The 24,019-nt window shown below is 43.5% G+C and overlaps 1 protein-coding gene and 1 pseudogene across 1 annotated transcript; one reads left to right on the forward strand and one right to left on the reverse strand.

Annotated features, from left to right (window-relative positions):
• Positions 1-4,173: 4,173 nt before the first annotated feature.
• Adck5 (aarF domain containing kinase 5) lies at positions 4,174-23,782 on the reverse strand. Its single transcript, XM_077646227.1, has 13 exons — positions 23,653-23,782; positions 22,943-23,169; positions 22,773-22,836; positions 21,956-22,156; positions 20,885-21,025; positions 20,426-20,539; positions 18,743-18,874; positions 18,183-18,266; positions 15,190-15,271; positions 14,932-15,102; positions 13,323-13,500; positions 9,912-10,082; positions 4,174-4,424 (listed from the first exon to the last, which is right to left on the reverse strand). Exons 1-13 carry the CDS (start codon positions 23,671-23,673, stop codon positions 4,301-4,303), a joined length of 1,710 nt encoding a protein of 569 aa, XP_077502353.1. The 5' UTR covers positions 23,674-23,782; the 3' UTR covers positions 4,174-4,300.
• Positions 4,966-6,237, forward strand: LOC144113253 (uncharacterized; annotated as a pseudogene).
• Positions 23,783-24,019: the final 237 nt, after the last annotated feature.

Raw genomic sequence — 24,019 nt, forward strand, 5'->3', positions numbered from 1 at the left:
TACAAAAGTGCGCTAGGCGCAAGGGAGAACCGCACAAAATCCGCAACAGTAATGCACGTGTTATCATCATTTGCATCTAAACTTCCACTAGGACTGCGTGTGGGACATCTTGTATACGCATCACATCACATCCGATATCATTCTGCAAGTAAACTGAGCACTTCGTGGCCATTCCTTAAGCTTGGACATAATGCACTGTTTTCGCGACTGACATACATATTTTTTAAGAATAAAGCGAGTACTCCCAGATCGCAAACTTCCACGGCACAGAGTAACATGCTACGCACACAAGACGCGCATTTCAGAACCCGGTCACTTATATTTTGGCATTCTAGTTCCGCTCACTGAGCGTACCTAAATGTATGCAAAGTAATCCTTGTCAAAGACGATAAAGCTATTATTACGGCAAAAAAAAAAAACAGATTGTGTCCAGTTTGAAGTTCACTTACACTACTAAACCACCACATTTTCGCGACAAATGTGGTTTAGTGGTGTTGTTTAGTTGAGCCTGTCCATCTGACAAGTTGTTTGCCGCGCAGTGAAGTCTGCGGCGGTCTGAGGCAGTCAGAACGGCGTAAGCTACAAAACGTGTTCCTCTGTCTCTCTAACCCCGCGATTGATGGTCCGGTGGCTCCATCCCTGGGAAAAAAAGAGCACCAGTGTCCAGCTGCTGCGCGCACATGGAGGAAGAAAATAATTTAGGAAACGCCGTTACGTCACATTTTTGAAGCCGGATACGTGGGTTTCCCCTCGCTAGTTGGCCTTTGTCTCAGCGCTCTTGCGCATGCGCAGCAGACAATGCAGCAGACGACGCCGCTGCGTACAACGTTAGCATTGGCTGCGCCGTCAGCCAGACTCCCACTCCCTGCGAAAACGCGTTACTTTCAGCACCTTTTTGGCGTGCAGCTTGGATAGTGAGAGCCTTCCCTAAGCTTTGCTTTATAGCGTTCTACTTTCCTTCCTCCATGTGCGCGCAGGAGACTCGGCCGACTTTGCGGACGCCATGGTTACGGATGACGGCGCACCACTTCGCAGCAGGCCTCCGCAGTGCTGTGTTCCTGCGGACTTTCTCAGCTAATTTAACCAGTGAATGAAACGCTCTCTACTTTCAAAACACCATCCCGAAGTACCTTTTTAATTACTGCGATAATTGTTTGAAAAATAGTGAGAACACTGCTCAGATATTCTAAGGACCATTTGTTGTCTTCCTTGGCCCTGACTGGACGAGAGAGCTCCACCTTTCACAGTGCTGCGAACAACTTGTGAGATGAAGTGTAGTTTCAGAATCACTCGTTCGTGATGTCGCGCCAAATACCACGCCGAAAGCCAGTTGGCTGACACGCGGAGCGCACTTGGATAAAGCGGCTGGAAAGTGCTGTGCCGAAAAACGCGCTTTAGAGGAGGGGCGGAATCGCCGAGTATGCAGTCGAACTTTGTTGCATAAAAAGAAGTTCAGTAATGACCCATATTCGATAAAAAAGGACTATACGTACGGTACCTAAAAAAATCAAAACTGTTTTGCTAACGGAGCTCACTTTTGGTATTAACAACTGTATAATATGCGGTCACAGCAGTGAACCATTTTTTGAGTTTGTTCTGGGCGTCAACTATGAACAGTCTCGTCAGTGACGCAACAGCGCAACGCACGTGTTTGCGCCAAAGGTTGCTAACATTCAGGAATGTGAGAGCTGGCAAAGACCTGACGGAGCAGGCCCTATCTCACGACTACGCTGATTCGTTAGGCCAAAATCCAGTATTCGCACAGTTGTCAAAAATAAAACAGCAGCCCCGTCCTGCTGCTTCTATTCACCGCGCAATAATGCAAGGAACATCTACAGCAGCCAGCAAGACACGTAAGTAGCCATTTGGCGACCTTAGCGCTTGCAATAGGGTACGTTCTATGCCACTCAGTAACGCCCATATGCTACCCCGTTCCTCTCTCCATTTTCCACCGTTTTATTTCAGTCGACGAACGTTTTATCAACTGGTTAGCCCACCAGCGGTTACATGCCGGTATTTTCAGCGCTTGCAGGCTTTGCCATATTCAGATGCCATGGGCACAAAGGAGTCTTTCGGGAGTGGCGGATTATGGGGTGGTGAAGGAGGTTATAAATGGGGGGGGGGGGGGGTCGATCTTATATGTACAGCATGCACATTTTGAACTTTACCCACAGAAAAAAAAGGGGGCACAATGTGGTGGTTCTTGAATAGAATCGCTTAGAGGGGGCGATCACCCCCCCCCCCCCCCCTTGTATTTGAATTTTCTCCTCTTATTTTGATACTGCATGTCGTTGTATGAGAAAGCTTTTTTTTTTACAACCCGCCCCAAGTTATACACCAAAACGATAACGATATCGCTGCTTTCAGCCGCCATAGTATCAAATTGTGTGCAGCGTGCTCATGATATCCTTGAAACTAGACACCAGGTGCAATTGTCTTGTTAGAATGACTCTGGCTTAGACACTGCCACCTGCGGAATGACAATAGAGCGCTAGTAGCGAAATACAAGAAACGGCAGCTCGGGACACAGTGCGAGCAGCACTGTCCCTTTTATGCTCCCTCGCAATGCGCGGAGAGCAGCGCTGGCAGAGGAATCCTGCCCGAATGCGGCTCTCTCGCAAGACGTAGCCCACTCAGTGCTCGCCTATCGGTTCTGCCACGCTCAGTCTTGCGATGGGCTCATAAATGTTGCATTAGAACGATGAGCAGAAGAGTGACTTCGGCAGCAGTAACTTCTTAGCACGTCAACAACGCTCGACTATAGTTCGAGCCCTTAGCTTTGGCAGTACGTTAAAATTGCGCCTGAAAATTTTCTTGGTGCTTTAGATCGTTCATAGGAGGGAAGGTCACAACCGTAGGCCTTCGAAGCGTACATTCACAAGAGCACCAGAAAGCTTCATTGTCAGAAAATTTCAGGTAATCTCCCAAATGATGCGCCGCATGCTTACGCGTGCCATGGATTTTATTGCTGCTGCTGATGCACTTCCATCGCTGCAGCGAAGCGAGCACACACAACCGACAGCACGAAACCGAAACCATATGCACCGCGAGAGAGAGAGAGCGCGCACGGTCAGCGTTCTATACACGAGATGAATTTGTTCAGGCTACCTGTGAGCCTTTTTATTTATCTCAGAATACTGCAGGCCACCACTTGGCCCAAGCAAGAATGTTTCCATCTTCCGCTGTCTTATCCTATGTGGCCTAAAGCACCATCCTAACAGACGAATATTGCGCGGGATGAAAGTACGTGGTCACTGGCGCCTATACACATTCTTCGTTAACGTGTTCACGGCAAACTGCCAGCTGTGTTGGGGCACGACGCAACGACGCGCCGCCTGGTAGTGCACTTCGTTTTCTGACACACGACAGTGGCGGTTCTCTATGGTGGCCGTCAACGAATTTCCTTCATGCAAGGCCTAGCACTACCACGCGTGCGCTTTTGCCGCGCGCTGACAGCAGGCTGTTTTATGCGACGAGCGCGAAATCGCGCTCATCAAGCTAGTGAACATTGCTCTGAAATAAAATTTCTGACCGAGAGCTCAGGGAAGCAGAAAAATCCATTATCTTCGGATATTCGTTCGATCCATCGAACGGATAATGCACGGTGCGATTCAAATCGAACAGCCGGTTCTATTCACAAAGTGTTCTAAATTTCGAACATTTCCATACCTCTACTTAATGTGACACTGCCATGGAAGGAGCGCGCAGCAAACATCTGAAAGTGCCGGCTGCAGTTTCCCTTACGTTCTCGCCAAAGTTTCTCAGTGACCTTTTGGCGCAGATATGGCGCAAAAAGAAACAAAAATTTGATTTGTAGCAGCGTGCAGCACGATTTGTCATTTGGCGCATTTTGGCACAAATGGCGTAGCAGTTTCACCACTGCCAAGATCGATATTATCAATTTAATTGTAACTGTATGAAGAATCACACATGGCATTGTATGAATCTTCAGATGGTTTCAACTTCGTAAATGCCACTTGAGCACTTACTGGTAAATACTCTAGGCCATTTCTGCACTGTGCTGCAGGCACCCTGTTATGGCACAAAATTTTAGCGGGGTCGGCAACACTGCTGGATGAGCAGGGATGAGCAACACTGCTCTAAACAGCCTGAAAATAAGACGTCTGAAACTTACATGCTCAGTAAGGTTTGTGGAAAACAAGACACTGTGGCAACAGTCTGTAATTCATTTAATTACATTTAATTACATGCCATTTTAGACAAAATGTTGGCAATAAGCTGTAGCACCTTCACTGTAAATTTACAGTTGCAGAGCAGCTGCCTTTCACACAGACAAATGCTACATTGGAGAGACATCTCCAGAAGCAAGCTCCATCAAATATTCTATATCCTTAGTAGGTCCTCTGACCCACAGCAGGAAGTGAAGGTACAGTAGTGAGAGCCGCAACTGCCAGTATTCCAACCTAGGAGGAAAAAAAAGGAAGCAAGAAAAACATCTCATAATGTGCACAATAAGCACTTGTTTTAATTCAATTCAATTCAATTCCTTATTTCCCATGTACACATGGATTGGTTTTTTGGGGAAAGGAAATGGCGCAGTATCTGTCTCATATATCTTTGGACACCTGAACCTGAAAGCGAAGGGATAAAGGAGGGAGTGAAAGAAGAAAGAGGTGCCGTAGTGGAGTCCGGAATAATTTCGACCCCCAGCGTGCACTGACATCGCACAGCACACGGGCGCCTTAGCGTTTTGCCTCCATAAAAACGCAGCCGCCGCAGTCAGGTTCGAACCCGGTGTAGTGTTTGTAATTGGCATTTAGCCAAATGTGAATATTGTGTTAGCAACTAAGATAAATAAAAACATGGCAGCTTAACGAACAAGCTCGCATCATCTGCGTCCCGCTCAATCTAGACAATCAGACCCACTCCTGGTCTACGGGAACACTAAAATGGTGTCAGAAGTGTTCTTTAACCTCGTGTGAACATCAAATCGACAGTCATTCCCCGGCAGCAAGCGGCAACCAGTAGTCACAGCCATGACGCATGTGCTCCCGCCCTTCCCAAATTTCGACCTTGGTGCGACCGACGCCAACAACATAGGTCACGAATGAACGAAGTGGATAGAAAGGTTTGAGAACTTTCTTTTAGCTTGTGATATCACGACAGATGCGCGAAAGAAAGCACTCCTCCTGCACTACGCTGATGAAGAAGTCTACAACATATTTCGCTCCCTCCCTGACAGCGCTATGCAAGCCGCAACGGCAATAAGCACGACCCAGGCCACGCAGAGCACATCGAAGCCAGAATACGATGCCGCATGCTGAATTCATATTTTGCTCCACGAGTAAACTCAACATTTGCAATTTACAAATTCCGTCAAGCTCAGCAGAACGCTGGTGAGTCACTGGACGCCTTCTACGCGCGCCTCCGTCAGCTTTCTCGCCACTGTAACTTCGAAAACGTCGACGCTTAAGTGCAGAACCAAATCATCCTCGCCACAACATCGTCTCGCCTCCGAAAATATGCGATGCTCCATTCCCTCACTTTACCGGACTTACTTAAACAAGGAAGAATGCTCGTGGATGTCGAACGGGATGTGTCCGAAATCGAAAAGAACGTCAAAAGCAACGTGGCGGTGTTTGCAGTTCACAAGGAAGGACAACACCATGGTCAACACCAAAGAAATGGACAACAGATGCCACGACAGACCTTCGCACCGCAACGGCCTCGTGTTTCATCAGCAAGTTGTCGCAACTGTGCCGGCAAGTGGCCTCACCAAGGCGGACGATCAAGCTGTTCCGCATGGGGTAAGACATGCAAGGCATGTAACAAGATTGGTCACTTTGCACGATTCTGCCGTTCAACGACGAGAATGGTACAAGCAGTGGACTATGACAGTGGTCGAAACAGAAACTCACAGGCAGCCTGCAGTAAGAAGAATTCAAGTACTAATGAGCATGCAGCCACCTGTGACACCAGTTCAAGCAGCAATGATTATGTTTTTGTTGCTACGACTTCCCTTCACGCAAGCCCGTCTCCAAAAGCTATTGTCACTGTCAACAATGTACCGGTCACTTTCGTAATTGACACAGGTGCAACAGTGTCAATTGTTGGTGAAATGACTTCAAGAGCTATCGCTTAAATGTGAATCTTTAGGAAACATCCATCAGAGTGTTCCCATACAAAGCAACATCTCCCCTTGATCTTCTAGGCAAAGTCTCTGTCACTATGAGGTACAAAGTGCATTGAAGAAGACATCTTTGTCATTCCAGGAAACTGTGCGCCACTCTTAAGCTTCACAGCAGCATCCAACCTGCGTCTTGTCCAGATCACGTACCAAGTTCACAAGCAACCAGGTGACAAGTCGATCGTGGAAGCATTCCCCAAGTTGTTTAGTGGAGTTGGAAAACTCAAAAACCAATAGATCCACCTTTTCGTGGATGACACTGTCCTACCTGTTGCATAACCACATAGGCGTATTCCATTTGCCTTGCGTGACGCCACAGAAAAATAACTTGAACGCCTCCTGTCAGAAGACATCGTTGAGCCACCATCGGACCTACACCATGGGTGTCCCCTGTGGTCATCGTGCCAAAACCACATCAGCCTGATGAAATTCGAATCTGCATTGACATGCGTGTTGTGAACACTGCCATTCAACGTGAACAACATTTGTGTCCAACAGTGGATGACATCATTGTTGCCTTGAATGGACCAACAGTATTCTCCAACCTTGATCTCAAGAATGGGTATCATTAGTTGGGACTTGACACATTTTCAAGGCAGCTCACAACATTCTCAACACATGTTGGCTTGTTTCACTACAAACGCCTAAACTTTTGCATCAGCAGTGCAGCTGAAATCTTTCAGAACGCCATCCCCCAAGTGCTGAATGGCATCCCCAATGTCCTGAATGGTAGTGATGACATTCTTGTCTTTGGACAAACAAAACAGCAGCATGCCGCTTTAGAAGCCGTTCTGCATCGACTCCAAGAAGCTGGATTGACACTCAATGAAAAGAAGTGTCACTTTCATCAACGAGAACTGAACTTCTTTGGACTTATTTTTTCAGCTGATGGTGTACGTCCTGATCCCAAGAAAGTAGCAGCCTTTCTGCAAATCAAAACACCGGAGTCACCTCAAGAACTGAAGAGCCTGCTAGGAATGGTCAACTACTCAGGAAGATTTCTGAGCCCTTGTTTACTCTGATCCATCCAAACCGACAGAACTGGTAGTAGATGCAAGTCTACATGGACTGGGTGCAATCCTCACGCAGCCGGAACACACGGCAGTGACCACTTTTGCAAGCAGAGCACTTACACCAGTTGAAAGCCGTTACTCCCAAATAGAACACGAGATGCTCGCAGTTGTATGGGCTATGGAACACTTCCGTCTTTATCTTTGTAGAGTTCACTTCCTTTTGCTGACTGATCACAAGCCTTTAGTGAGCATACTGGGAAACCCACGATCATCACCATCTGCCCGCATTGAGCGCCTCGCTTTACGTATTCAACAGTACAAGTTCGATGTGCAACACACTGCTGGAAGCAGCAACCCTACCGATTATCTTTCCAGGCATCCGGTTCCTGAGATGCAGATGTCTGCCCGTATAGACAAGGTGCCCAATGAGTATGTTAACTTTATCCAGCGCCACAGCATCCCAAATGCTTTCTCGGTTCAAGAAGTCGCTGAAGAAACTAAAGCCGACCAACGCTACAGCTGCTTATCAGTGCTATCCAGCACCCCACACTCAACAGCTGGGTCTCAAACGAACTGAAGCCATTTGCACCTGTAAAGGCAGAGCTAACAACAACACCTGAGGGCATCATTCTTCGAGGAACACGCCTAGTTCATCCCAATAGCCTGCAGAAACAAGCAGTGCTGCTGGCCCACAAAGGCCATCAAGGGATTGTCAAAACAAAACAACTGTTGAGAGAAAAGGTCTGGTTTCCTGGTATGGACAAGCTCGTGCACACTTTGATTAAAACCTGCCTACAATGTCAAGCAGCTGTTCCCCAAGCAAAGATAGAACCACTTGCCATCACTGAACCACCCAATGGCCCCTGGGAAGAAGTGTCAGTTGACATTTGTGGTCCTTTCCCAGATGGAAAATATGCCATGGTGATAATTGATGACTTTTCACAATATCCAGTTGTGCAAGTCACACACTTCACAAGTGCAAACAACGTGCTTCCTGCCCTGCGACAAGTGTTCTGCCAGTTCGGAATCCCAACGCAGGTGAAAAGCGACAATGGACCACCATTCCAAGGTCGAGAGTTTGCTGCCTTCTCAAAGGAGCTGGGATTTTGACACCATCAAGTCACACCTTTGTGGCCTCAGGCTAATGGTGAAGTTGAATGGTTTATGAGAACACTGAAAAAGCATGTTCACACAAGTCAGCTTGAGAACGCAGATTGGAAAGTAGAACTCGACTCTTTCCTCTTAGCATACAGGTCTTCGAAACACCTCACAACAGAAAGATCACCATATGAACTGCTGTTCGGCAGACCGATGAGACATCTTCTGCCTTACTACACTGATGCTGCTTCGGAAACTGAAGACTTGAAGTTGAAAACAACCGTGCTCGAGAAAAACACTTACAACAAACATCACGCTGATACATGAAGGCATGCTCAACCACATCGCTTCTGTGTTGGTCAACGAGTCTTGTGTAAGCAGGACAGACACGACAAGTTCACTCCGTACTATGATCCAGACACGTATACCATTGTCAGCGTTCATGGATCACAAATCAAGGCATCGAGAGAAAATAGTGATAACACGCAACTCAAGCTTTTTCAGATGCCTCTGACCTTAAACAAGCACCAGCCACACCACTCGACTATGATGACATCGTATATCCACCACCTACTTCAGTGCCAGGTCCTGCACCATCTGTATTGCACCAGAGTTCTTTAATGCAGCGCTACCCAAAGAGAAACAGAAAGCCTCCTTGTCATCTGTCAAACTTCACAACCTGGCTTTGTGACTGTTAGTTGCCAGGAGACATTCACAATCCTTCTGCAGTGAACTGTTTTTACACCTTGTGCACATTTAGTCAACATTCCCCAAGGAGGATAGTGTAGTGTTTGTAATTGGCATTTAGCCGAATAAGAATATTGTGTTGGCAACTAAGGTTAATAAAAACATGGCAGCTTAATGAACAAGCTCGCATCATCTGCGTCCTGCTTAATCTAGACAATCAGACTCACTCCTGGTCTACGGGAACACTAAACCCGGGAACTCCGGATCAGTAGCCGAGCGCCCTAATTACTGAGCCACCGTGGTGGGTACACACACACTTGTTTTAACAAACTCAAATTTTCTTTTAATCACACGCAGCGATTTAAGCTATACAATTTTGCCAATCAGTCAAGACTAATTAGAAATTACTCCTGTCCTCTTTCTCTCACATTTCTTTCAACAGTTAGCATTTGTCAGGGCATTGAGAGCATTGTAACAATAAAATGCCAAGATGGCTGCATTTCAACTCGTGGCCTTGGGATCAGGAGCCGAACACCAAAGCTACTGAGCAATTGCGGTGGGTTCAAAGCATGAAAGGGGAGGTGAAAGTGCTCATGAGCATATGATCAAAAAACAAGGTTAAAAAAAGAATAAGCCCGATACACCATAAGTGGCTGAACATCAAGAACACTGCATATGGTACACTGGGCAACCCATCACAGCATTGAGCAGGGTAGTAATGTGCACAGTGGAAGAAAAGTGAAAGGAAAAGGCAGAAAGTTGTGCTAATTAACAAACACTTTATAAATTTTACCAACGATAGTTTGGTCAAGGCTCCACAGAGCAATATACATGTACATACATAAGTTCTTACAGTGCAAACCCTGCTGTGAAGTTTATGGAATGTTTTACACTACAGCATTACCACTTCCTACATGAAGAATACAAGTTTCCTCAGATGCAAGAAACCATTTCTGTGCACGCACCTCAGCCTCAGTTCAAACATTGTGCGGCTCCACCAGTGGCGCAGCATCATCATCAGACCAACATGTTCCAGATTCAAGGTGAGTCGTCGAGTGGCAATGCGAGCCATCAGGGTGAACCGGTCAACAGGATGGCCATGATTCTTTGTGATCGAGCGTACAGTATTGATGTTCCTGAAAGTACAGTAAGTTTTTTAGCATTAGAAATGAAAGCTGCACACTGCAAGCCCTAAATGGGTTTTCACAAAGGCTTCAGTTTTTTTACTACACTGCACTACAAAGCAGTCTACTAGCACTGACAATGCTTGATACATGCTGACTAGTTGTGACCCTTGCACCAGCTGCAATAATTTGAAGCAAATTCGCAGCAAATGGCAATATTCTTCTAATAATTTCACAGTGCATACTTCGATTAGTTTTGCATACAAGGCCATCACACGACAAAAAAAAAAGAGTGCACTGAAGCTTTGTTGCAATCACAGAAGCTATGTTGACCGTTTGCAAAAATGGCCATCAAGAATTACAGAGCCAACCTATTTGCAGGGTATGGGTAGGCTCAGCCAAGCCGCTAGGGTGCCTTGATACATATAGGCACCCTACGAGCTGCTGGTATCACATGCCTTCTGCCGGTGCCCGTTATAGCCATGATTCATAGAGCTCCAGTATCAAAAAAAAAAAAAGAAGCCACTTCATATTACAAATGGTGCCGCTAATGAAAATTCGGATTGCATACCATATAGCCTGCTTTCTTGCTCTGGCAGTCGCTTTCCCGGACTAGCGGCAGGTAGCGCAACAGCAAACTTCCAGTTCTTCCAGTAACTTTTGAAATGTGCATTGCAACATAAAACTACACGATCTTCGGCAGTTCAGTCTGTCGTTTAGACAGGCAGGCCATATGCATGTGGAAGGCATGGAAGTTGTGCCATTTATCACCTTTGATCCCCCCTTGCTGCCAAGTGCTGGTCTTTACTGCGAATGCGTCATTACATGGTTGCTGCATTTAGTAGAGTGCACACTGCGACGCCATCTTGCAGGAAGCACATCGAACTCAACTCACACGAAGCAAGCATTCCAAAAACGTTCTTTGCTTGAGACCAATACTTTGAGACTTTGCATACCAAACGTTTGGGCTGAACTGAATATCTAATACTTTACTACTCGACCGAATATTCGAAATCACTGAAAGTTCTTACAAGCCTAGCAAAAATCCTCCCGAGTAACTTGTACTCAGATGCAACTAATTAATGTTTTATATATAATGTTTTAAATAAACAGCAGTTCAGTGCACTTTTAACATGCAATAATATTAGCAGGTATGCACAGCCTACCTGTAAAGAGCTGTTTAGTACTAGCAGACGTATGCCAAAGTAGTCATTGTGCTAACAGAATATAGTGAACTCCACATAAAAAAAAATTGGCAGTGGCTTAGCTAGGCTATGCCAGGTATATGTAGTGAGAAATTGATCTTTTCCTGTTGATAGCGCCGCTGAATAGCGGCCCATGCAAGCGACTGTGATACGGCCGCTGTGTCACCTCCGCATTTTATACGCGCAGCTGTGCATGCGCAGTTATGTGCATAGCTAGCATGCGGCATCCACGTGTGTCATGCGTGGCCCCAGAGGCGAAGGCTGGCCAGCTGCGCCTCTCTGGTTGCCGCGCATGCGCACAACCACTCTTCCACGTGACGTCATGCGCGACGCACGGCCGCGGTGTAGACGAAGTTCTGACGTCACGTGCGGCGCACCTGCTGCTCCTCTCCGGCTGCCGCAAATGCGCACAACTGGCCTCTCCGGACCATGGTGAAATGCTTTGAATCTGTAACCGTGGTTGGTTTTTGGTAAGCTTGCCAAGCAAACATTTTTTGTCTGCTTAAGGTGAGCAGATTAAGAGAAAAAGCTTGTCTAACTATCACGCTATAGTGATAGTATCAGTGTCACAACCAGAACATGAAGAAGCATAGAAGCACATAGTAGTAAATGTCATGGAATCTACCATTCACTAGTACCAGTGCAACTCATACTTGCAGTGCTCATTGATGCAGTGCTCACTGATGGCTGCCTCTGGCAGCCTACAAGTTGCAGCAAAAAGTCACAGTATGAAACTTGCCAGGACAAAAAGAAAATGAAGTTCTTAGGTCCCTGACCATGGTCAGATGAAATAAATTGATATTTCAAGAGCTTCATCGCTCCACTGTTCACAGTAAAGCAACTGGCTCTTGCGTCATCAGATGGTTATTTCATTGTGAACAGAAGAGCTGTAGCATTCCAGAAATGTGATTTTTTTAGTGCCTGTGTGACATGGCACGTTCTGGTCGAAATTATTCTGGAGCCCTCCACTACGGCATTTCTTTCTTTCTTCTTTCACCCATACCTTCCTCCCTTCTTTTAGTGCGCAATTCCGGTGCCCACCAAGATGAGACAATTACTGTGCCATTTCCTTTCCTCAAAAACCAGTTTTCAATTTTAACATGGTCAGTGACCTATGAACTTCTTTAGCTATGTTTCCTGACCAGATGGTATGCCATAAAATTAACAAGAAAAACTGTGCCTCTCTGATGGCATGTCTGGCTCTTGACAACAGGGAATTGCATCGCACCAGTTGTATGGCCCTGCATGCACCAAGCTGCTCATCAAGAAAGCCTAAATGGCTTTGTATCAGTGCTACTAATTATGTGAACCTGTCCATGGTTGTGCACTTTCAAAGGTAAGAAAAAGAGGACTGCTACTGCATCACATTTCAGTGCATTGCACTAGGCTCCCTGGTTTGAGCGACATCATGGAAACTGCAAAGGAATGAGCATATTATGCACTCTTCACATCCTCAAAAAATGAACTTTGTTCACAAGATCTTTCATGGTGACCTGTACAAATGCAAATGATTTGTTGTCAAGTCAACGCCATCAAATGCAGCAAAGGACAAAGGCAAGCCTAAGAGTAACTTCACACGTGCCCACTTCAATACACTGCAGGTGTATATTCGGGGAATGCACCGTAAAGATTGTCCTTAGAGCATTAATTTTCCAATTAGCGAAGCTGATGCCACCCAGAAGAGCCAAAAAGGCCAAACACACGGTAAATAAAGAACAACTGCTGAAGTTCTTACCCAACGTTTAAAATATGAAAACCCTTCTTGCACAAAAGAGGCTTGCAAATTCCCTTTGAAATCCTCAGCCTTTTTTTACTTTATGACTTCAACAGCAGTTGATGCAACATAGTTACATTCCAAAATTAAAAATTTTTTTGAACACAAATTTTAAACTGAACAATTCTCTTCTCACTTCAGCTTCCATTCATGTGAGGTCCACCATGCCACAGTTTGAATAAGCAAGAACAAAATGTGGTGAAAAATATATCAACAACTTTCAAAGCTCTGTGCCCCTGTTGAGTATAGCAATAAAGGACCAATTTGTGCTACCTGAATACAAGAAGCATAGGCCTCGGGAGGCTGCGAATGCACTCCATGACCTCATCAAAGTGAGTCTGCACCATGTTGCGCATATAGGCCACATCTTCACTGGACAGCTTATTGCGCAGGCGAAAGGTCTGCCGCTGCAGTGGTCGCTGCATCAGGATCTCGCAGAAGACGGGGTAATCTAAAGCAAAAAAATTCAACTAGCTAGGGCAAAGCATGAGTCAGGCTGCTACCTTCATCTCTACTCAGTTAAATGCCAAGTCTCAACGAACACAGTGAGCCAAATAAGAACTCTTCCCTCAAAAGGCCTCAACCATGAATGTTATCAAAAGCATGCTTCTTTACTTTCATGATTTAAGCAAACAGTGCTTGCTTGTAAGAAAATGCCCGGTATACTATCATGATCAATGAAGTTCCATTTTGGTCTAAAAAACTCCCCCAAATACATAGTGAGCACATACAATAAACATTAAAAACTTACTTGTATAGTGGTAGAATTGGTACACTATGCAAGGAATGTCTTACAGTTATAAGCAGACACTTTGTAACATAAAATACCTCAAGCAGAGGGAACCTGAATCCACAAATAAGCATAAAGGCTACTCAGAAATCCTTGAGCCTTTACACAGCTAGCTAAAGCCATCATGATGCGATATAGGACTGTGCACGGCTGTCCACTATATGTTCAACGCAATTTCTTGACACATCTATTGTAATTTTAGCCTAACTGGCACAGTAATGTGAATAACAAATGAAAGTTTCATGAATACTTCCTTGCTTGTACTTCTTGAACCTACTCCAACTGAAAACACTTTACAGACTGAACAAGGATCACCCTGTGAAATCATGCTACCAAGCTTTCCTTCTGTATAAGAACTACAGTTACCTTGCTCAAGAGCACATAGCAACTGCTAGCCAACATTACAGCACTCTACAAGGCAATTAAAAAATCTGAGCAAAGGTTAAAGGAGTATAGACACATAATTTTGGTGGCATGTTTTCTTCTCTACAATGATGCGGAAGACTCTACTACGCATGAATCACCATGTGATATTCGCCTGACCCCTAAATAATTTATAATCGAATTTTTTCTGTCATGCTGTTTCGGTTTCGGTTTCAACAGCCAAACGATGGCTGTGACGTCAAGGAGTACTTTTGTGTCACGTGACGCATGAAAAAAAACACCCATATAATCGCTGCTTCATCGTTATAATTTACTGCAGTGCTGAAGCCAGCCTTCCTCAAGGGCCGGAATAGCAACGAATGTCGAAGCAGCAATTATATTGCAGTTTTTACATGCCTCACGTGACCTGTAAGCACATGTTGATGTCACAGTCCTCATTCGGCTGTTGAAACCGAAACCGAAACAGCAAGAGAAAGACACGTGATTATAAATTATTTAGTGGTTACAGGAGAATGCCAGGTGATAATTCATGTATAACAATGCTTTACGCATCATTACAAACAAAAAACACACACCCAAAAGTTAGGTGTCTATACTCCTTTATGTCAAGGCATGAATGCTTAGTATTAGGAGCCCTGTTTGTATGACATCAAAGCATTCGAAATCTCATTTCAAAATGAATACTTTAAGGTAAAGAGAGTGGCTTACTTGCTACACCCAACTCAAGAGAGTGTGTCTTCATTCCAGAATGGTCATTCATGATGATGGATTTCCACAACTGACACAGAGACAGCCTGTTTTCCTTAGATATATACTCATATAACCCATGATCCAAAAGAGCAATCTTTGCTTTTCCATCATCTCCTTTCTTGACAAACACTGTAGCAAAGAGACACAATATGGTAATACCAAGTCCCCACAGAAGTGTAAAAGAATACACAAAGTGCACTGCACCAGGTAACTGACCATTGCCGGGATGTGGGTCTGCATGGACAAAGCCAGTGTGAAAAAGCTGTTCAGCAAATGCTGACACCATCTTCTGGTCTACCTATAATGCATACAACAGTAATTGCATAAAGTGGGCATTTGAGGAAACAGAGAGGTAAAATAGAGTAAAGATTTGTACGCAAAATATTACAACACCTCACCTCGCACAAAAGTGCATATATAATTTTCTTTTACAGTCAAAACAAACACACTTCAGTTACATTATGCAATTAAAAATTGTGAAGGGTGCAACCAAAGGGCTACACTGGAAGCTACAAAGCATTCCTAAACTTTTGCACTTGGCAGAAAATGTTCAAGTAAAAAGCTTGAAACAAAGGCCACTACCACTCTAGGGCAGTTGTGGTGCGAACAAAGCTAACCAGGACACTATATGGACAACAAATAAAAAAACACTAAAAGCAAGAGCTGCACATATTCATGAATACGCTTAGGCTAATTACAGAAAAATTTTGCTAATATGTTCCTGGTTCATACGATTTCCCCATCCATACGCTCAAAATTTCAGGCAATCAAAATGCCCCACAGAGCTATACTATTCTGCTTCCGGTTAATACGTGCCCGGATAACACAATTTTCTGGCTACAATGTTGAAAATTTCGACAAAATCTGGTCGTAAATTACGTTTAGCATCCAAACACACGAGTGAGCCCAACCTGGGTGCATGTGACAAGGAGAGCTGAAATGCCGCGACAGTCTCCCACCATTGTGGCTTCTCTTCACTATGTAAGTGCAGAGGAAGAAGCATCCAAAAATAAACTGTTCTCATATCCGAGCAGGCCATTCCAGCAGGGATGCAACAAGAAGAGGAGAACCGCAGCTACTTCTTTGTAGTGCCTAAATGTTAGGAGGGCGAAGCAGCTGAGATCTGCAACGTGCGCTTACATACGAGCGGGCCAGGTCTGGGGAGCGCAGCATGAAGAGAAATAATGCTGCAACAGTCAGAAGCTGTGATGGCTTCCTCACAGTGCAGTACTACAAGGAGGTGAAGCATCCAAAAACAACTCTAAGAGACCTTAGTTACTTTAGCCATTGCCACTAGCGGACTGGATATGTTGTGAAGTTCCTTAATGCAAAGGCGGACTAAATTCTTTGAGCGCTAGATAGCAGCTGCTCAGACCTTGCGCCAAGAAATGAAAATCAACATTTTTATGAAGTGAAAGTGCCAGTTCAAAAATGCTCCTCCTACAGCAGTTACATTTTCGAAAGTCAGGAGGTTTGACTCATACGTTTCCCCAAAATAAGGCGTTTTTTTCCCGCATTTAAAAAAAAAAAACATATCAACGAGGTTTTACTGCAAAACATTACACTTTATAGCCAGACCTTAACCACAGCTGGCACCACTAAAAGCCAGCATGATGCCAATAGCAATTACTGCTTGCCTATTTAGAAGCTCTCTCTCTCCCTTGACAGCTCACTCCAGTTATATTAATGAAATCATCTAATTCTAGTTACCCTAATATTCCCAACAAAAAAAAACTTCCAAACAAAAAGCGATACACTGCACAAGTACTACCAAAGCCAGTTACGATGCAAACTATTATGGTTGAAAAATGCTCCAACAGCTTCTACCTGTAACAAGCATGTCTGTGTGTACAAGCAAGCAAGACAACATAAACAGTCCACACAGATCCAAAATGCATGTTCACGAACACTGCACCTAACTTGATGGTGATGAAAAAATTATATTTATTGACGAAAATCTCACCGCACCTGCAGAGGTGCCTACTACATACGTGTTGAAGAGTCTATATAGCCTGTTTGGATTATTTATTTTCCGATCACTGAATGCTAAAATTTTTCTCTGTGAAACTTGTAATGCATCTAAAAAGTTACTTTGTGCCTTGATTAACCAAGAAAATTGAAGCCCTGAATTTTTGACATTTTAGGGCATTGCAAAGGTTTTTTGGCAAGCATTGAGGCCAACACATGCAAATGATATGGTGCCAATCCACACGGGAAGAACTGAGCACTGTGCTACAGCTTTGCTAAGGTGCGCCTAATAAAGAGTAAGGGCAACTGTCAGCATGCATGAGCAGGAAAATTCTATGGACCATCCAGCACTTTACTTGAAGGGACACTGAGGACAAACTGATAATGGCATATATCAACCTACCATTACACTCGAATGACAAGTAGGTTGGTTTGAATGGAAACGGAGCTTTATCAGCTATAAAAATAAATAAATAAAATACAGGCATCGCCACTGCAAGCTGTTTTCACAAGCAAACTGCAAAAATGTCAAGAACTTTTTCTCTTTATGGCTATACCACACTGCCACCCACTTCCACAATGATCATTTAGTCTCTAATGTCCTCCATGCCATCATCATGACGGCAAAATGAAAAAAATTATGGGGCCATCCTAAGGAATCCTTATGATGTGCAAATTCGAGAGCAAGTGTAACTGGCTCACTGGGTCAGTGGACACCTCAATCGCCCTTTGAGGTATGTGGTGGTGGGGCACCGGTGGCCTGTTGCTCCAGGAGGGGTTTCTAATGACGGTGAGGTTTTCGTACAATGAGCCAAGCAATGCTCTCGCATTAAAATTCAAGTTTTAACTTCAAATTTCTCAGCAATAAGGATGTCTTCTGGTGCCCCCAAAGAGAACTTAAAAATAAGTCAGACAATTTAGCTTTTCCAAGAACAAAAATTGAATGGGGTTGTCTTCAACACGAGATATCTTTGTGTACATCCACTCACATACAGCAAATAAAAGGTTTGCTAACAACCCATATCTTATTAACTGATCATTATAAGAAAATCCTATAATAGGTACATAAAAAAGTCACATCCATAAGCCATTAGCTCCATACTGCTTCCATTGATCCTTCATCAAAGTTAAGTATTCTCAATTCTACCACAGATCAATCCAAATATGCTGAGAAAGCAAAAGATCCCAAAATAAAGAGGAATAAAAAATAAACCATATAATGATGCAAGAGTACTACTCACATCAGCAAGATCAAGGCCAAGTTTCTTGATTCCCTCGACATTGCTTATCTTGACACCGTCAACAAAATCCATGGTGAGCACTCTCTGAAAAACAGTGGTACTATTTGAGCTACAGTTGAAGTTACAAATGCACATACTCATTTCCCTATTTCGCTTCTAAAGGAAATATTCTTAATGACTTGAGTACACATGGCAACAACATTCGAGCATGAAATGTAGCAACTATAGTTGGGCACACCTCAGTAACAAACAAACAAATGTCCCCACAAAGGAGGCCCTCCAACGATCCGTATTGAGTTACTGTCATGATGTCGAGGACTCGCGGTTAATTCCCTTGAACCTGCCAGCCACTTGCGATGCCACGTTTACAAGTGCAAGGCAAGTGACTGCAACACCATGGCAATAGGTCAATGCTATCGGTTGGAGAGCCTCCTTTAGGGGGCAATTGCCATTTCATTCCCGAGTTGTATCAGACTATAGCAAAGCATAGGCAGCCATCATGCAGGCCACACATGCTTCTTGCAGATCACACTGAGTCACATTTTGCAGTATTTACCTACTTTACTTGTCTTGTTCCAGAGTACTTTTGGAACTGAGACATAAGGAAGGTGGGCGAGGTCTCGAGCACAGCGTTCCATGTTGCCAGCCTCAAGCACAAAGTCCAGTTCCTTCACTAAGGATGACCTAAGGTACTGAAGAAAATGAATACTCAACACAAAAATGTCTTTTCACTACTGTTCTTCTGATACATGATTGCCAACCCAAAGTTGCGACGAATTTAAAAAAAAAACAAATTCTGCAGCCACCCAGAAACAGCTGTAAAACAAGAATAATTGGAAACACTCATGAAAGGGGAAAATTTTAAGTAAGCTGACATATCACCACCTAAGTCTACCACAGTATTTGCAACTATGAAGCTGCCATATCACCACCCAAGTCTACCACAATATTTGCAACTATGAAACTGCCATATCACCACCCAGGTCTACCCCAATATTTGCAACTATGAAAATGCAAGCCAACCCCCCCAGCAAAAATATCAATTTGAAAGACAAGAATCAAAATGCACGCAAGCCGACGTAACATGGTGAAAATATGTTTGCTTTCTTCAACTGAATAAAAGAGGGGGGGTGGAATGTGAGTCAACTTCACTTATACAGGTACGATTTATGCTGGTGTAAGCTAGTAGCACAGCATTTCTTAAGAATAAACAGAACAGGCAGAATTTCTAAAAATCCATACTATGCACATGCAAACTTAGGAGGTGAGGTAGCTAATTTGTCTCAGACTAGAATAAGCAACAAAAAAAATGAACATTCCTGAACACTATTCAATGATTTTATACACACTACATGAAAACTATTGCACTGTTAAGGTTAAAACATTATCTCAGAATATGTAACATATGATTTCAACCCATTGCTGCACAGCATCGCAAATCTGTGAAATACTGATTGCACGCTGTGTACTTATTACTGCATAGAGGATGCACAAAATGTTTGTCAACAGGCTCTCAGCAACTATCACTTTCTGATCAAAATATCTGGTGTCACTGGGAGCAAAGCTGAATGAAAGAAAAGGGGGAACAAATGTGCGACTTCCAGCGAGCGACCAACAATTTATTGTCTCTCATTTTCTAATAACTGTTACAGGAAAAATAAGAAGACATTTGTAGGATCAAAAACTGAGTGTCTCTGGTCCTTCAAGTTGGTTTGAGCCTTTGATTTAGTCTTTCACACAACTCACATTAGCTGCAGAAAATGAACCAAATGCTAACTTGAGACGAGTGGGGTCATGCGGGGTCGCAGGGACCTGCGTGCCCCAAATTCCTTCAATCCAATTAAGTTTTTCTGTCTCTATGCACTGATTGGGGATATACCAATTCCTACAATTTTAGTGGAGCTAACAAATTTTTCATATTGGCTTTTGAATGTGGGTACATGAGCTAGCATACTGTGAAGTTAATAATTTTTTTATTTGATTCCTTTGTAATTCAGGCAGCAAAGGATTAAGTGAGCAAAGAACATGTGCACGTAAGCATCAATCAATTAGAAGGTGGTTGCCACCAGCAGAATCACAATGAATTTATTTACTGGGAAGACAGGCAGCAGCCGCAGTTTGCTTTTTGATGTGGGAGCAAGGAAAGCATCGCTCGAGTGGGAAGCTCCAGTGTACGCTATTTGTAACTGACACGCAGCATAATATGGAACCATACAAGTTTCTAATGAGATGGTCTCACTTACGTCAAGAACCCAAGCAAAGTTGAAGTCAGGATGCATCCAGCTGACAATGTGTATTAAGATGCCGATACCATTCAAATCACCATTAAAACGCTGCTGCAAGTCTATGTACTGCACCTGTAAGGACAGGAAGTGTTAGTTTTGGCATAAAAAATAATTTAACGTTATGACCTAACATTCAAATTAGATGCAATTTTTTGTTCCTTTTAATAATTTTTCAAAATAAATTTGATGAAAGTTTGCATGATGTCTTTCAGAAGAGTTGAATTAAGGGAGTAATTACTCATTAGCATCAACCTGAGTGCAGCCATGTGGCTACAGTAGAGCTTTCTCAGCAACTTCACAGTTCAAGAAAACGTCGAGAATTTGGTCCCTAAATACATTGGACTCGCAGTACAGTATGTTTAACAATGTTATAAATGAAATTAAATGCAACTTAATATATATGTAAGTGGGCATTACTTTCACAGCTACATCTCTGCCTTCAAGAGTCTTTGCTTTGAAAACTTGGGCTAGGCTTGCAGCTGCTATTGGTGTGCGATTGAACTCTTTGAACATCTCTTCAGGCAAGCAACCAAAGTCCTCCTGAAACAGCTCACTGATCTGAAAAAAAATATATATATATATGGTCATGTTACAAAGCAGACAAGATACACTTTTAGCACTGCGGCTACAAATGCAAATGGTAATTACAACCATCACAGGAGCTGACAATAGGCACAGCAGGTGCTACACCGTGGTACTCAGTAAACTTTCAAGGTCACAGATAGTCACAGAAAGCTACTGTGGCCTATAATATTTTGGCTAAATAAAATGCATGAAATTTAAATGGCACGGTGCTCTTCAGCACTGCATTCAAAAGGCACTCATTTGAATATAACAGCTGCCTTTAGGCAAATAGGAGTGAGGTAAATATGATATTTAGCTGAGCTAGCTGGTGCATACAGCTAGACAACCAGTCAATGTATACATAAGTACGGAGGAGGGCATGCTATTTCTTAAAGGATGATGTTTTGTGGCCACCTGACAGCTCACTGTTGCAAATTCTCCTGCCAAACCAGTTCCAAGAAGTGCCATTGGAAAATACAAAAGCAAGCTGAAACAAGAATTCAGCCACTTTCAAGAAAAGCAGCGTGCATGTATCAATGCTGCTTCAATAGGCCTGACAACGAAAAAAGCGGCATACCTACCCAGAGTGCAACTGGTTTCTAGATATCAACCACACTGTGAGGATGACTAGTGCACCCATGGATGCGTTTAGTTTCTTTTCTTCATATTATAGCAACAGGTATACACTACATACATGCGCACAAATAAGATCCAGTAGTTAGCATTGTGTTCAAGTCACATTCCTCGCTCGTTGCTCACTTCTTCAGCACAGCAGGCAAGTTTCACATTAAGTTCAAGGTGAAACCATTCTACAATAGTGAAACCAACACCAAAATCTAGGCACTCTATGAACAGCGCAAGGTCTGGCTAGAAAAACTGACCGCAAAGCAAAAAGTAGCAGTAAGTAATAAAAACGGAGTTCACCTCATCTTTGCTGCGCACCAGGGCATGGTCATGAAGCACTTCTAAAGTGTCGAGGTATTCTCGTGGCAACAGATGATTGAGGGCAACTAGGCTCTGTCCAAGTTTGATGTATAAGCCACCATTCTCAAGACAGCCCTTGAGAATTCGCTCAGCACCCCGCTGGTGGCACCGCTTCATCATGTCTTTGTATTCCTGAGTTCCCTGCAATGCCATTCTGTGTTTTAATGTTCAGGCAGGCAAGTGCTAACACTGTTCACTATGCTAACCTTTTTATTGACCTTATTTATCACCTCTAAGCTGTCAGGTTAAATGGCGCTCAGAAAAATTTAGTGATTACTAGTGCTTCCAAAACTACACCGCATTTGACGGCACACCCCCTGCGAGTTGTGCACCTTCTTCTTCTCTGTGCTTTCTTCTGCGCCGTCAAATGGGCTGTAGTTATGGAAGTCGAAACACAACTCGTCCAATGTATTGTATTGTGCATTACTAGTGCATATATCAAACATGACAGCATTGAGAACTCAGCCGCAGAACCCCCGTGCACTAAGATTACTTCAGCACAATTTAGTACACCTTACTTACCAGATAATTAATTTTCTGCTTAGTAATTATTGCAATAAGGTGAAGGACTGACAAGAAACTTTTTTTAAACAAGTATTTTAATTTATTTCAACCATTAAAAAAAAAGAAATATTACATTACCAGAAAATTGACCAAAACATTAAACAAGCTGCACAGCACAGCTCAAAAAGTGAAGACGGCTGCAGCACTTGCAAAAGGCACATAGGAAAAAATGAGATAGGTATACGCCACTTGCCTCAGTATATCCCCACGCACTGTATGTGTAGTCACAAGAGATTGTAAGGCCGATTCTTAATGTCCTATGATGAGAACAACAAAAAGACCAAATATCAGTACCCACAGCTTGCTACCAAGTTTACAGATTGGTTAAGAGGCACATCCCTAACAGGGAGTGACGCAGCTTACTTTGCGAACCTAAGCAGACCTCCAAGAGAAGTTCGAACAAAGCGCTTGTCGGGTGGGCTAAGCGTTTGGTACCAAATGAATGGGGCAGACAGAGAGACTCCAACAAGTGCGTAAACGTAGCGATTCCTTAGGTTTCTGGCACTGGGAACAGCCGTTACTTTCGATGACCCAGCAGGAGCATTTGAGTAAAACCTTAAAGCCTGGCAACGAACGCACTGTTGTGCCATCTGCAAAAGTAACAAAGCAACAAGTTGTATGTTCTCACCAAAAATTACACACTCGAACGCACCAGCAAGTAAAACTCGCCCCCCGCGAATGCTCGCAGCAATTACGTGCAGCATCACGTGAGCCTGGCAATGATAAAAAACCACGCAATTAAAATGATGCTTTGAGGTAACAGGCATTTTTCTCAAAATGCTACAATCCCAGATCAGAAGTAAAGTAACCGTGTTCAAGAACCTACAAACTAAACTTTTTTTTTCCTTTAAAGGTCTAAAGACAGATATATACAAACAAAGCTTCAATTATCTTCGGGTACATGCGCCCAAGTTTGCATACCATTAGTAGAACAAAGGGAAATACAAAAACCGGCATGAACAATTCCATTTGTTTGGTCATAACAGCAACAGCAGTGGAGAGACACGAACAATTCACAAACGCAGACGGTTTTGCGCAGTTGTGCTGTCTAACTGCTGAAGCATAATGCTTACTTTTAGAACGGAATAAACCATCCTCGAAAGAAACACGTAGGTTAGGAGTGACAAAAAAGTTTCAACATCGCACACAGCTCAGACTCTATGCACCACAAGGAAAACTGGGTGGATTAGCTACGATTTTGTTCGACTCCAGCAGGATTGTTTTTTTGTTATTATACATTTCCTAAGGTGAATTTTAGGGCTGGTTAACAATTATTATTTGCACTAACTGAAAGTATAGCAATAAAAGTTGAAATTGCATTACTTCAAAACATTGAAGCTGGCATAAACATGAAACCGAAACTGCGAAAAAAAAGGTTTTCTTGTAAGCATGGCTTCGTGCATCGAGAATCAATTCGAGAAAAGCGGTAAAATTGAAGTA

The sequence above is a fragment of the Amblyomma americanum genome, chromosome 1 (assembly GCF_052857255.1).
Source record: "Amblyomma americanum isolate KBUSLIRL-KWMA chromosome 1, ASM5285725v1, whole genome shotgun sequence".
NCBI classification, from domain to species: Eukaryota; Metazoa; Arthropoda; class Arachnida; order Ixodida; family Ixodidae; genus Amblyomma; species Amblyomma americanum.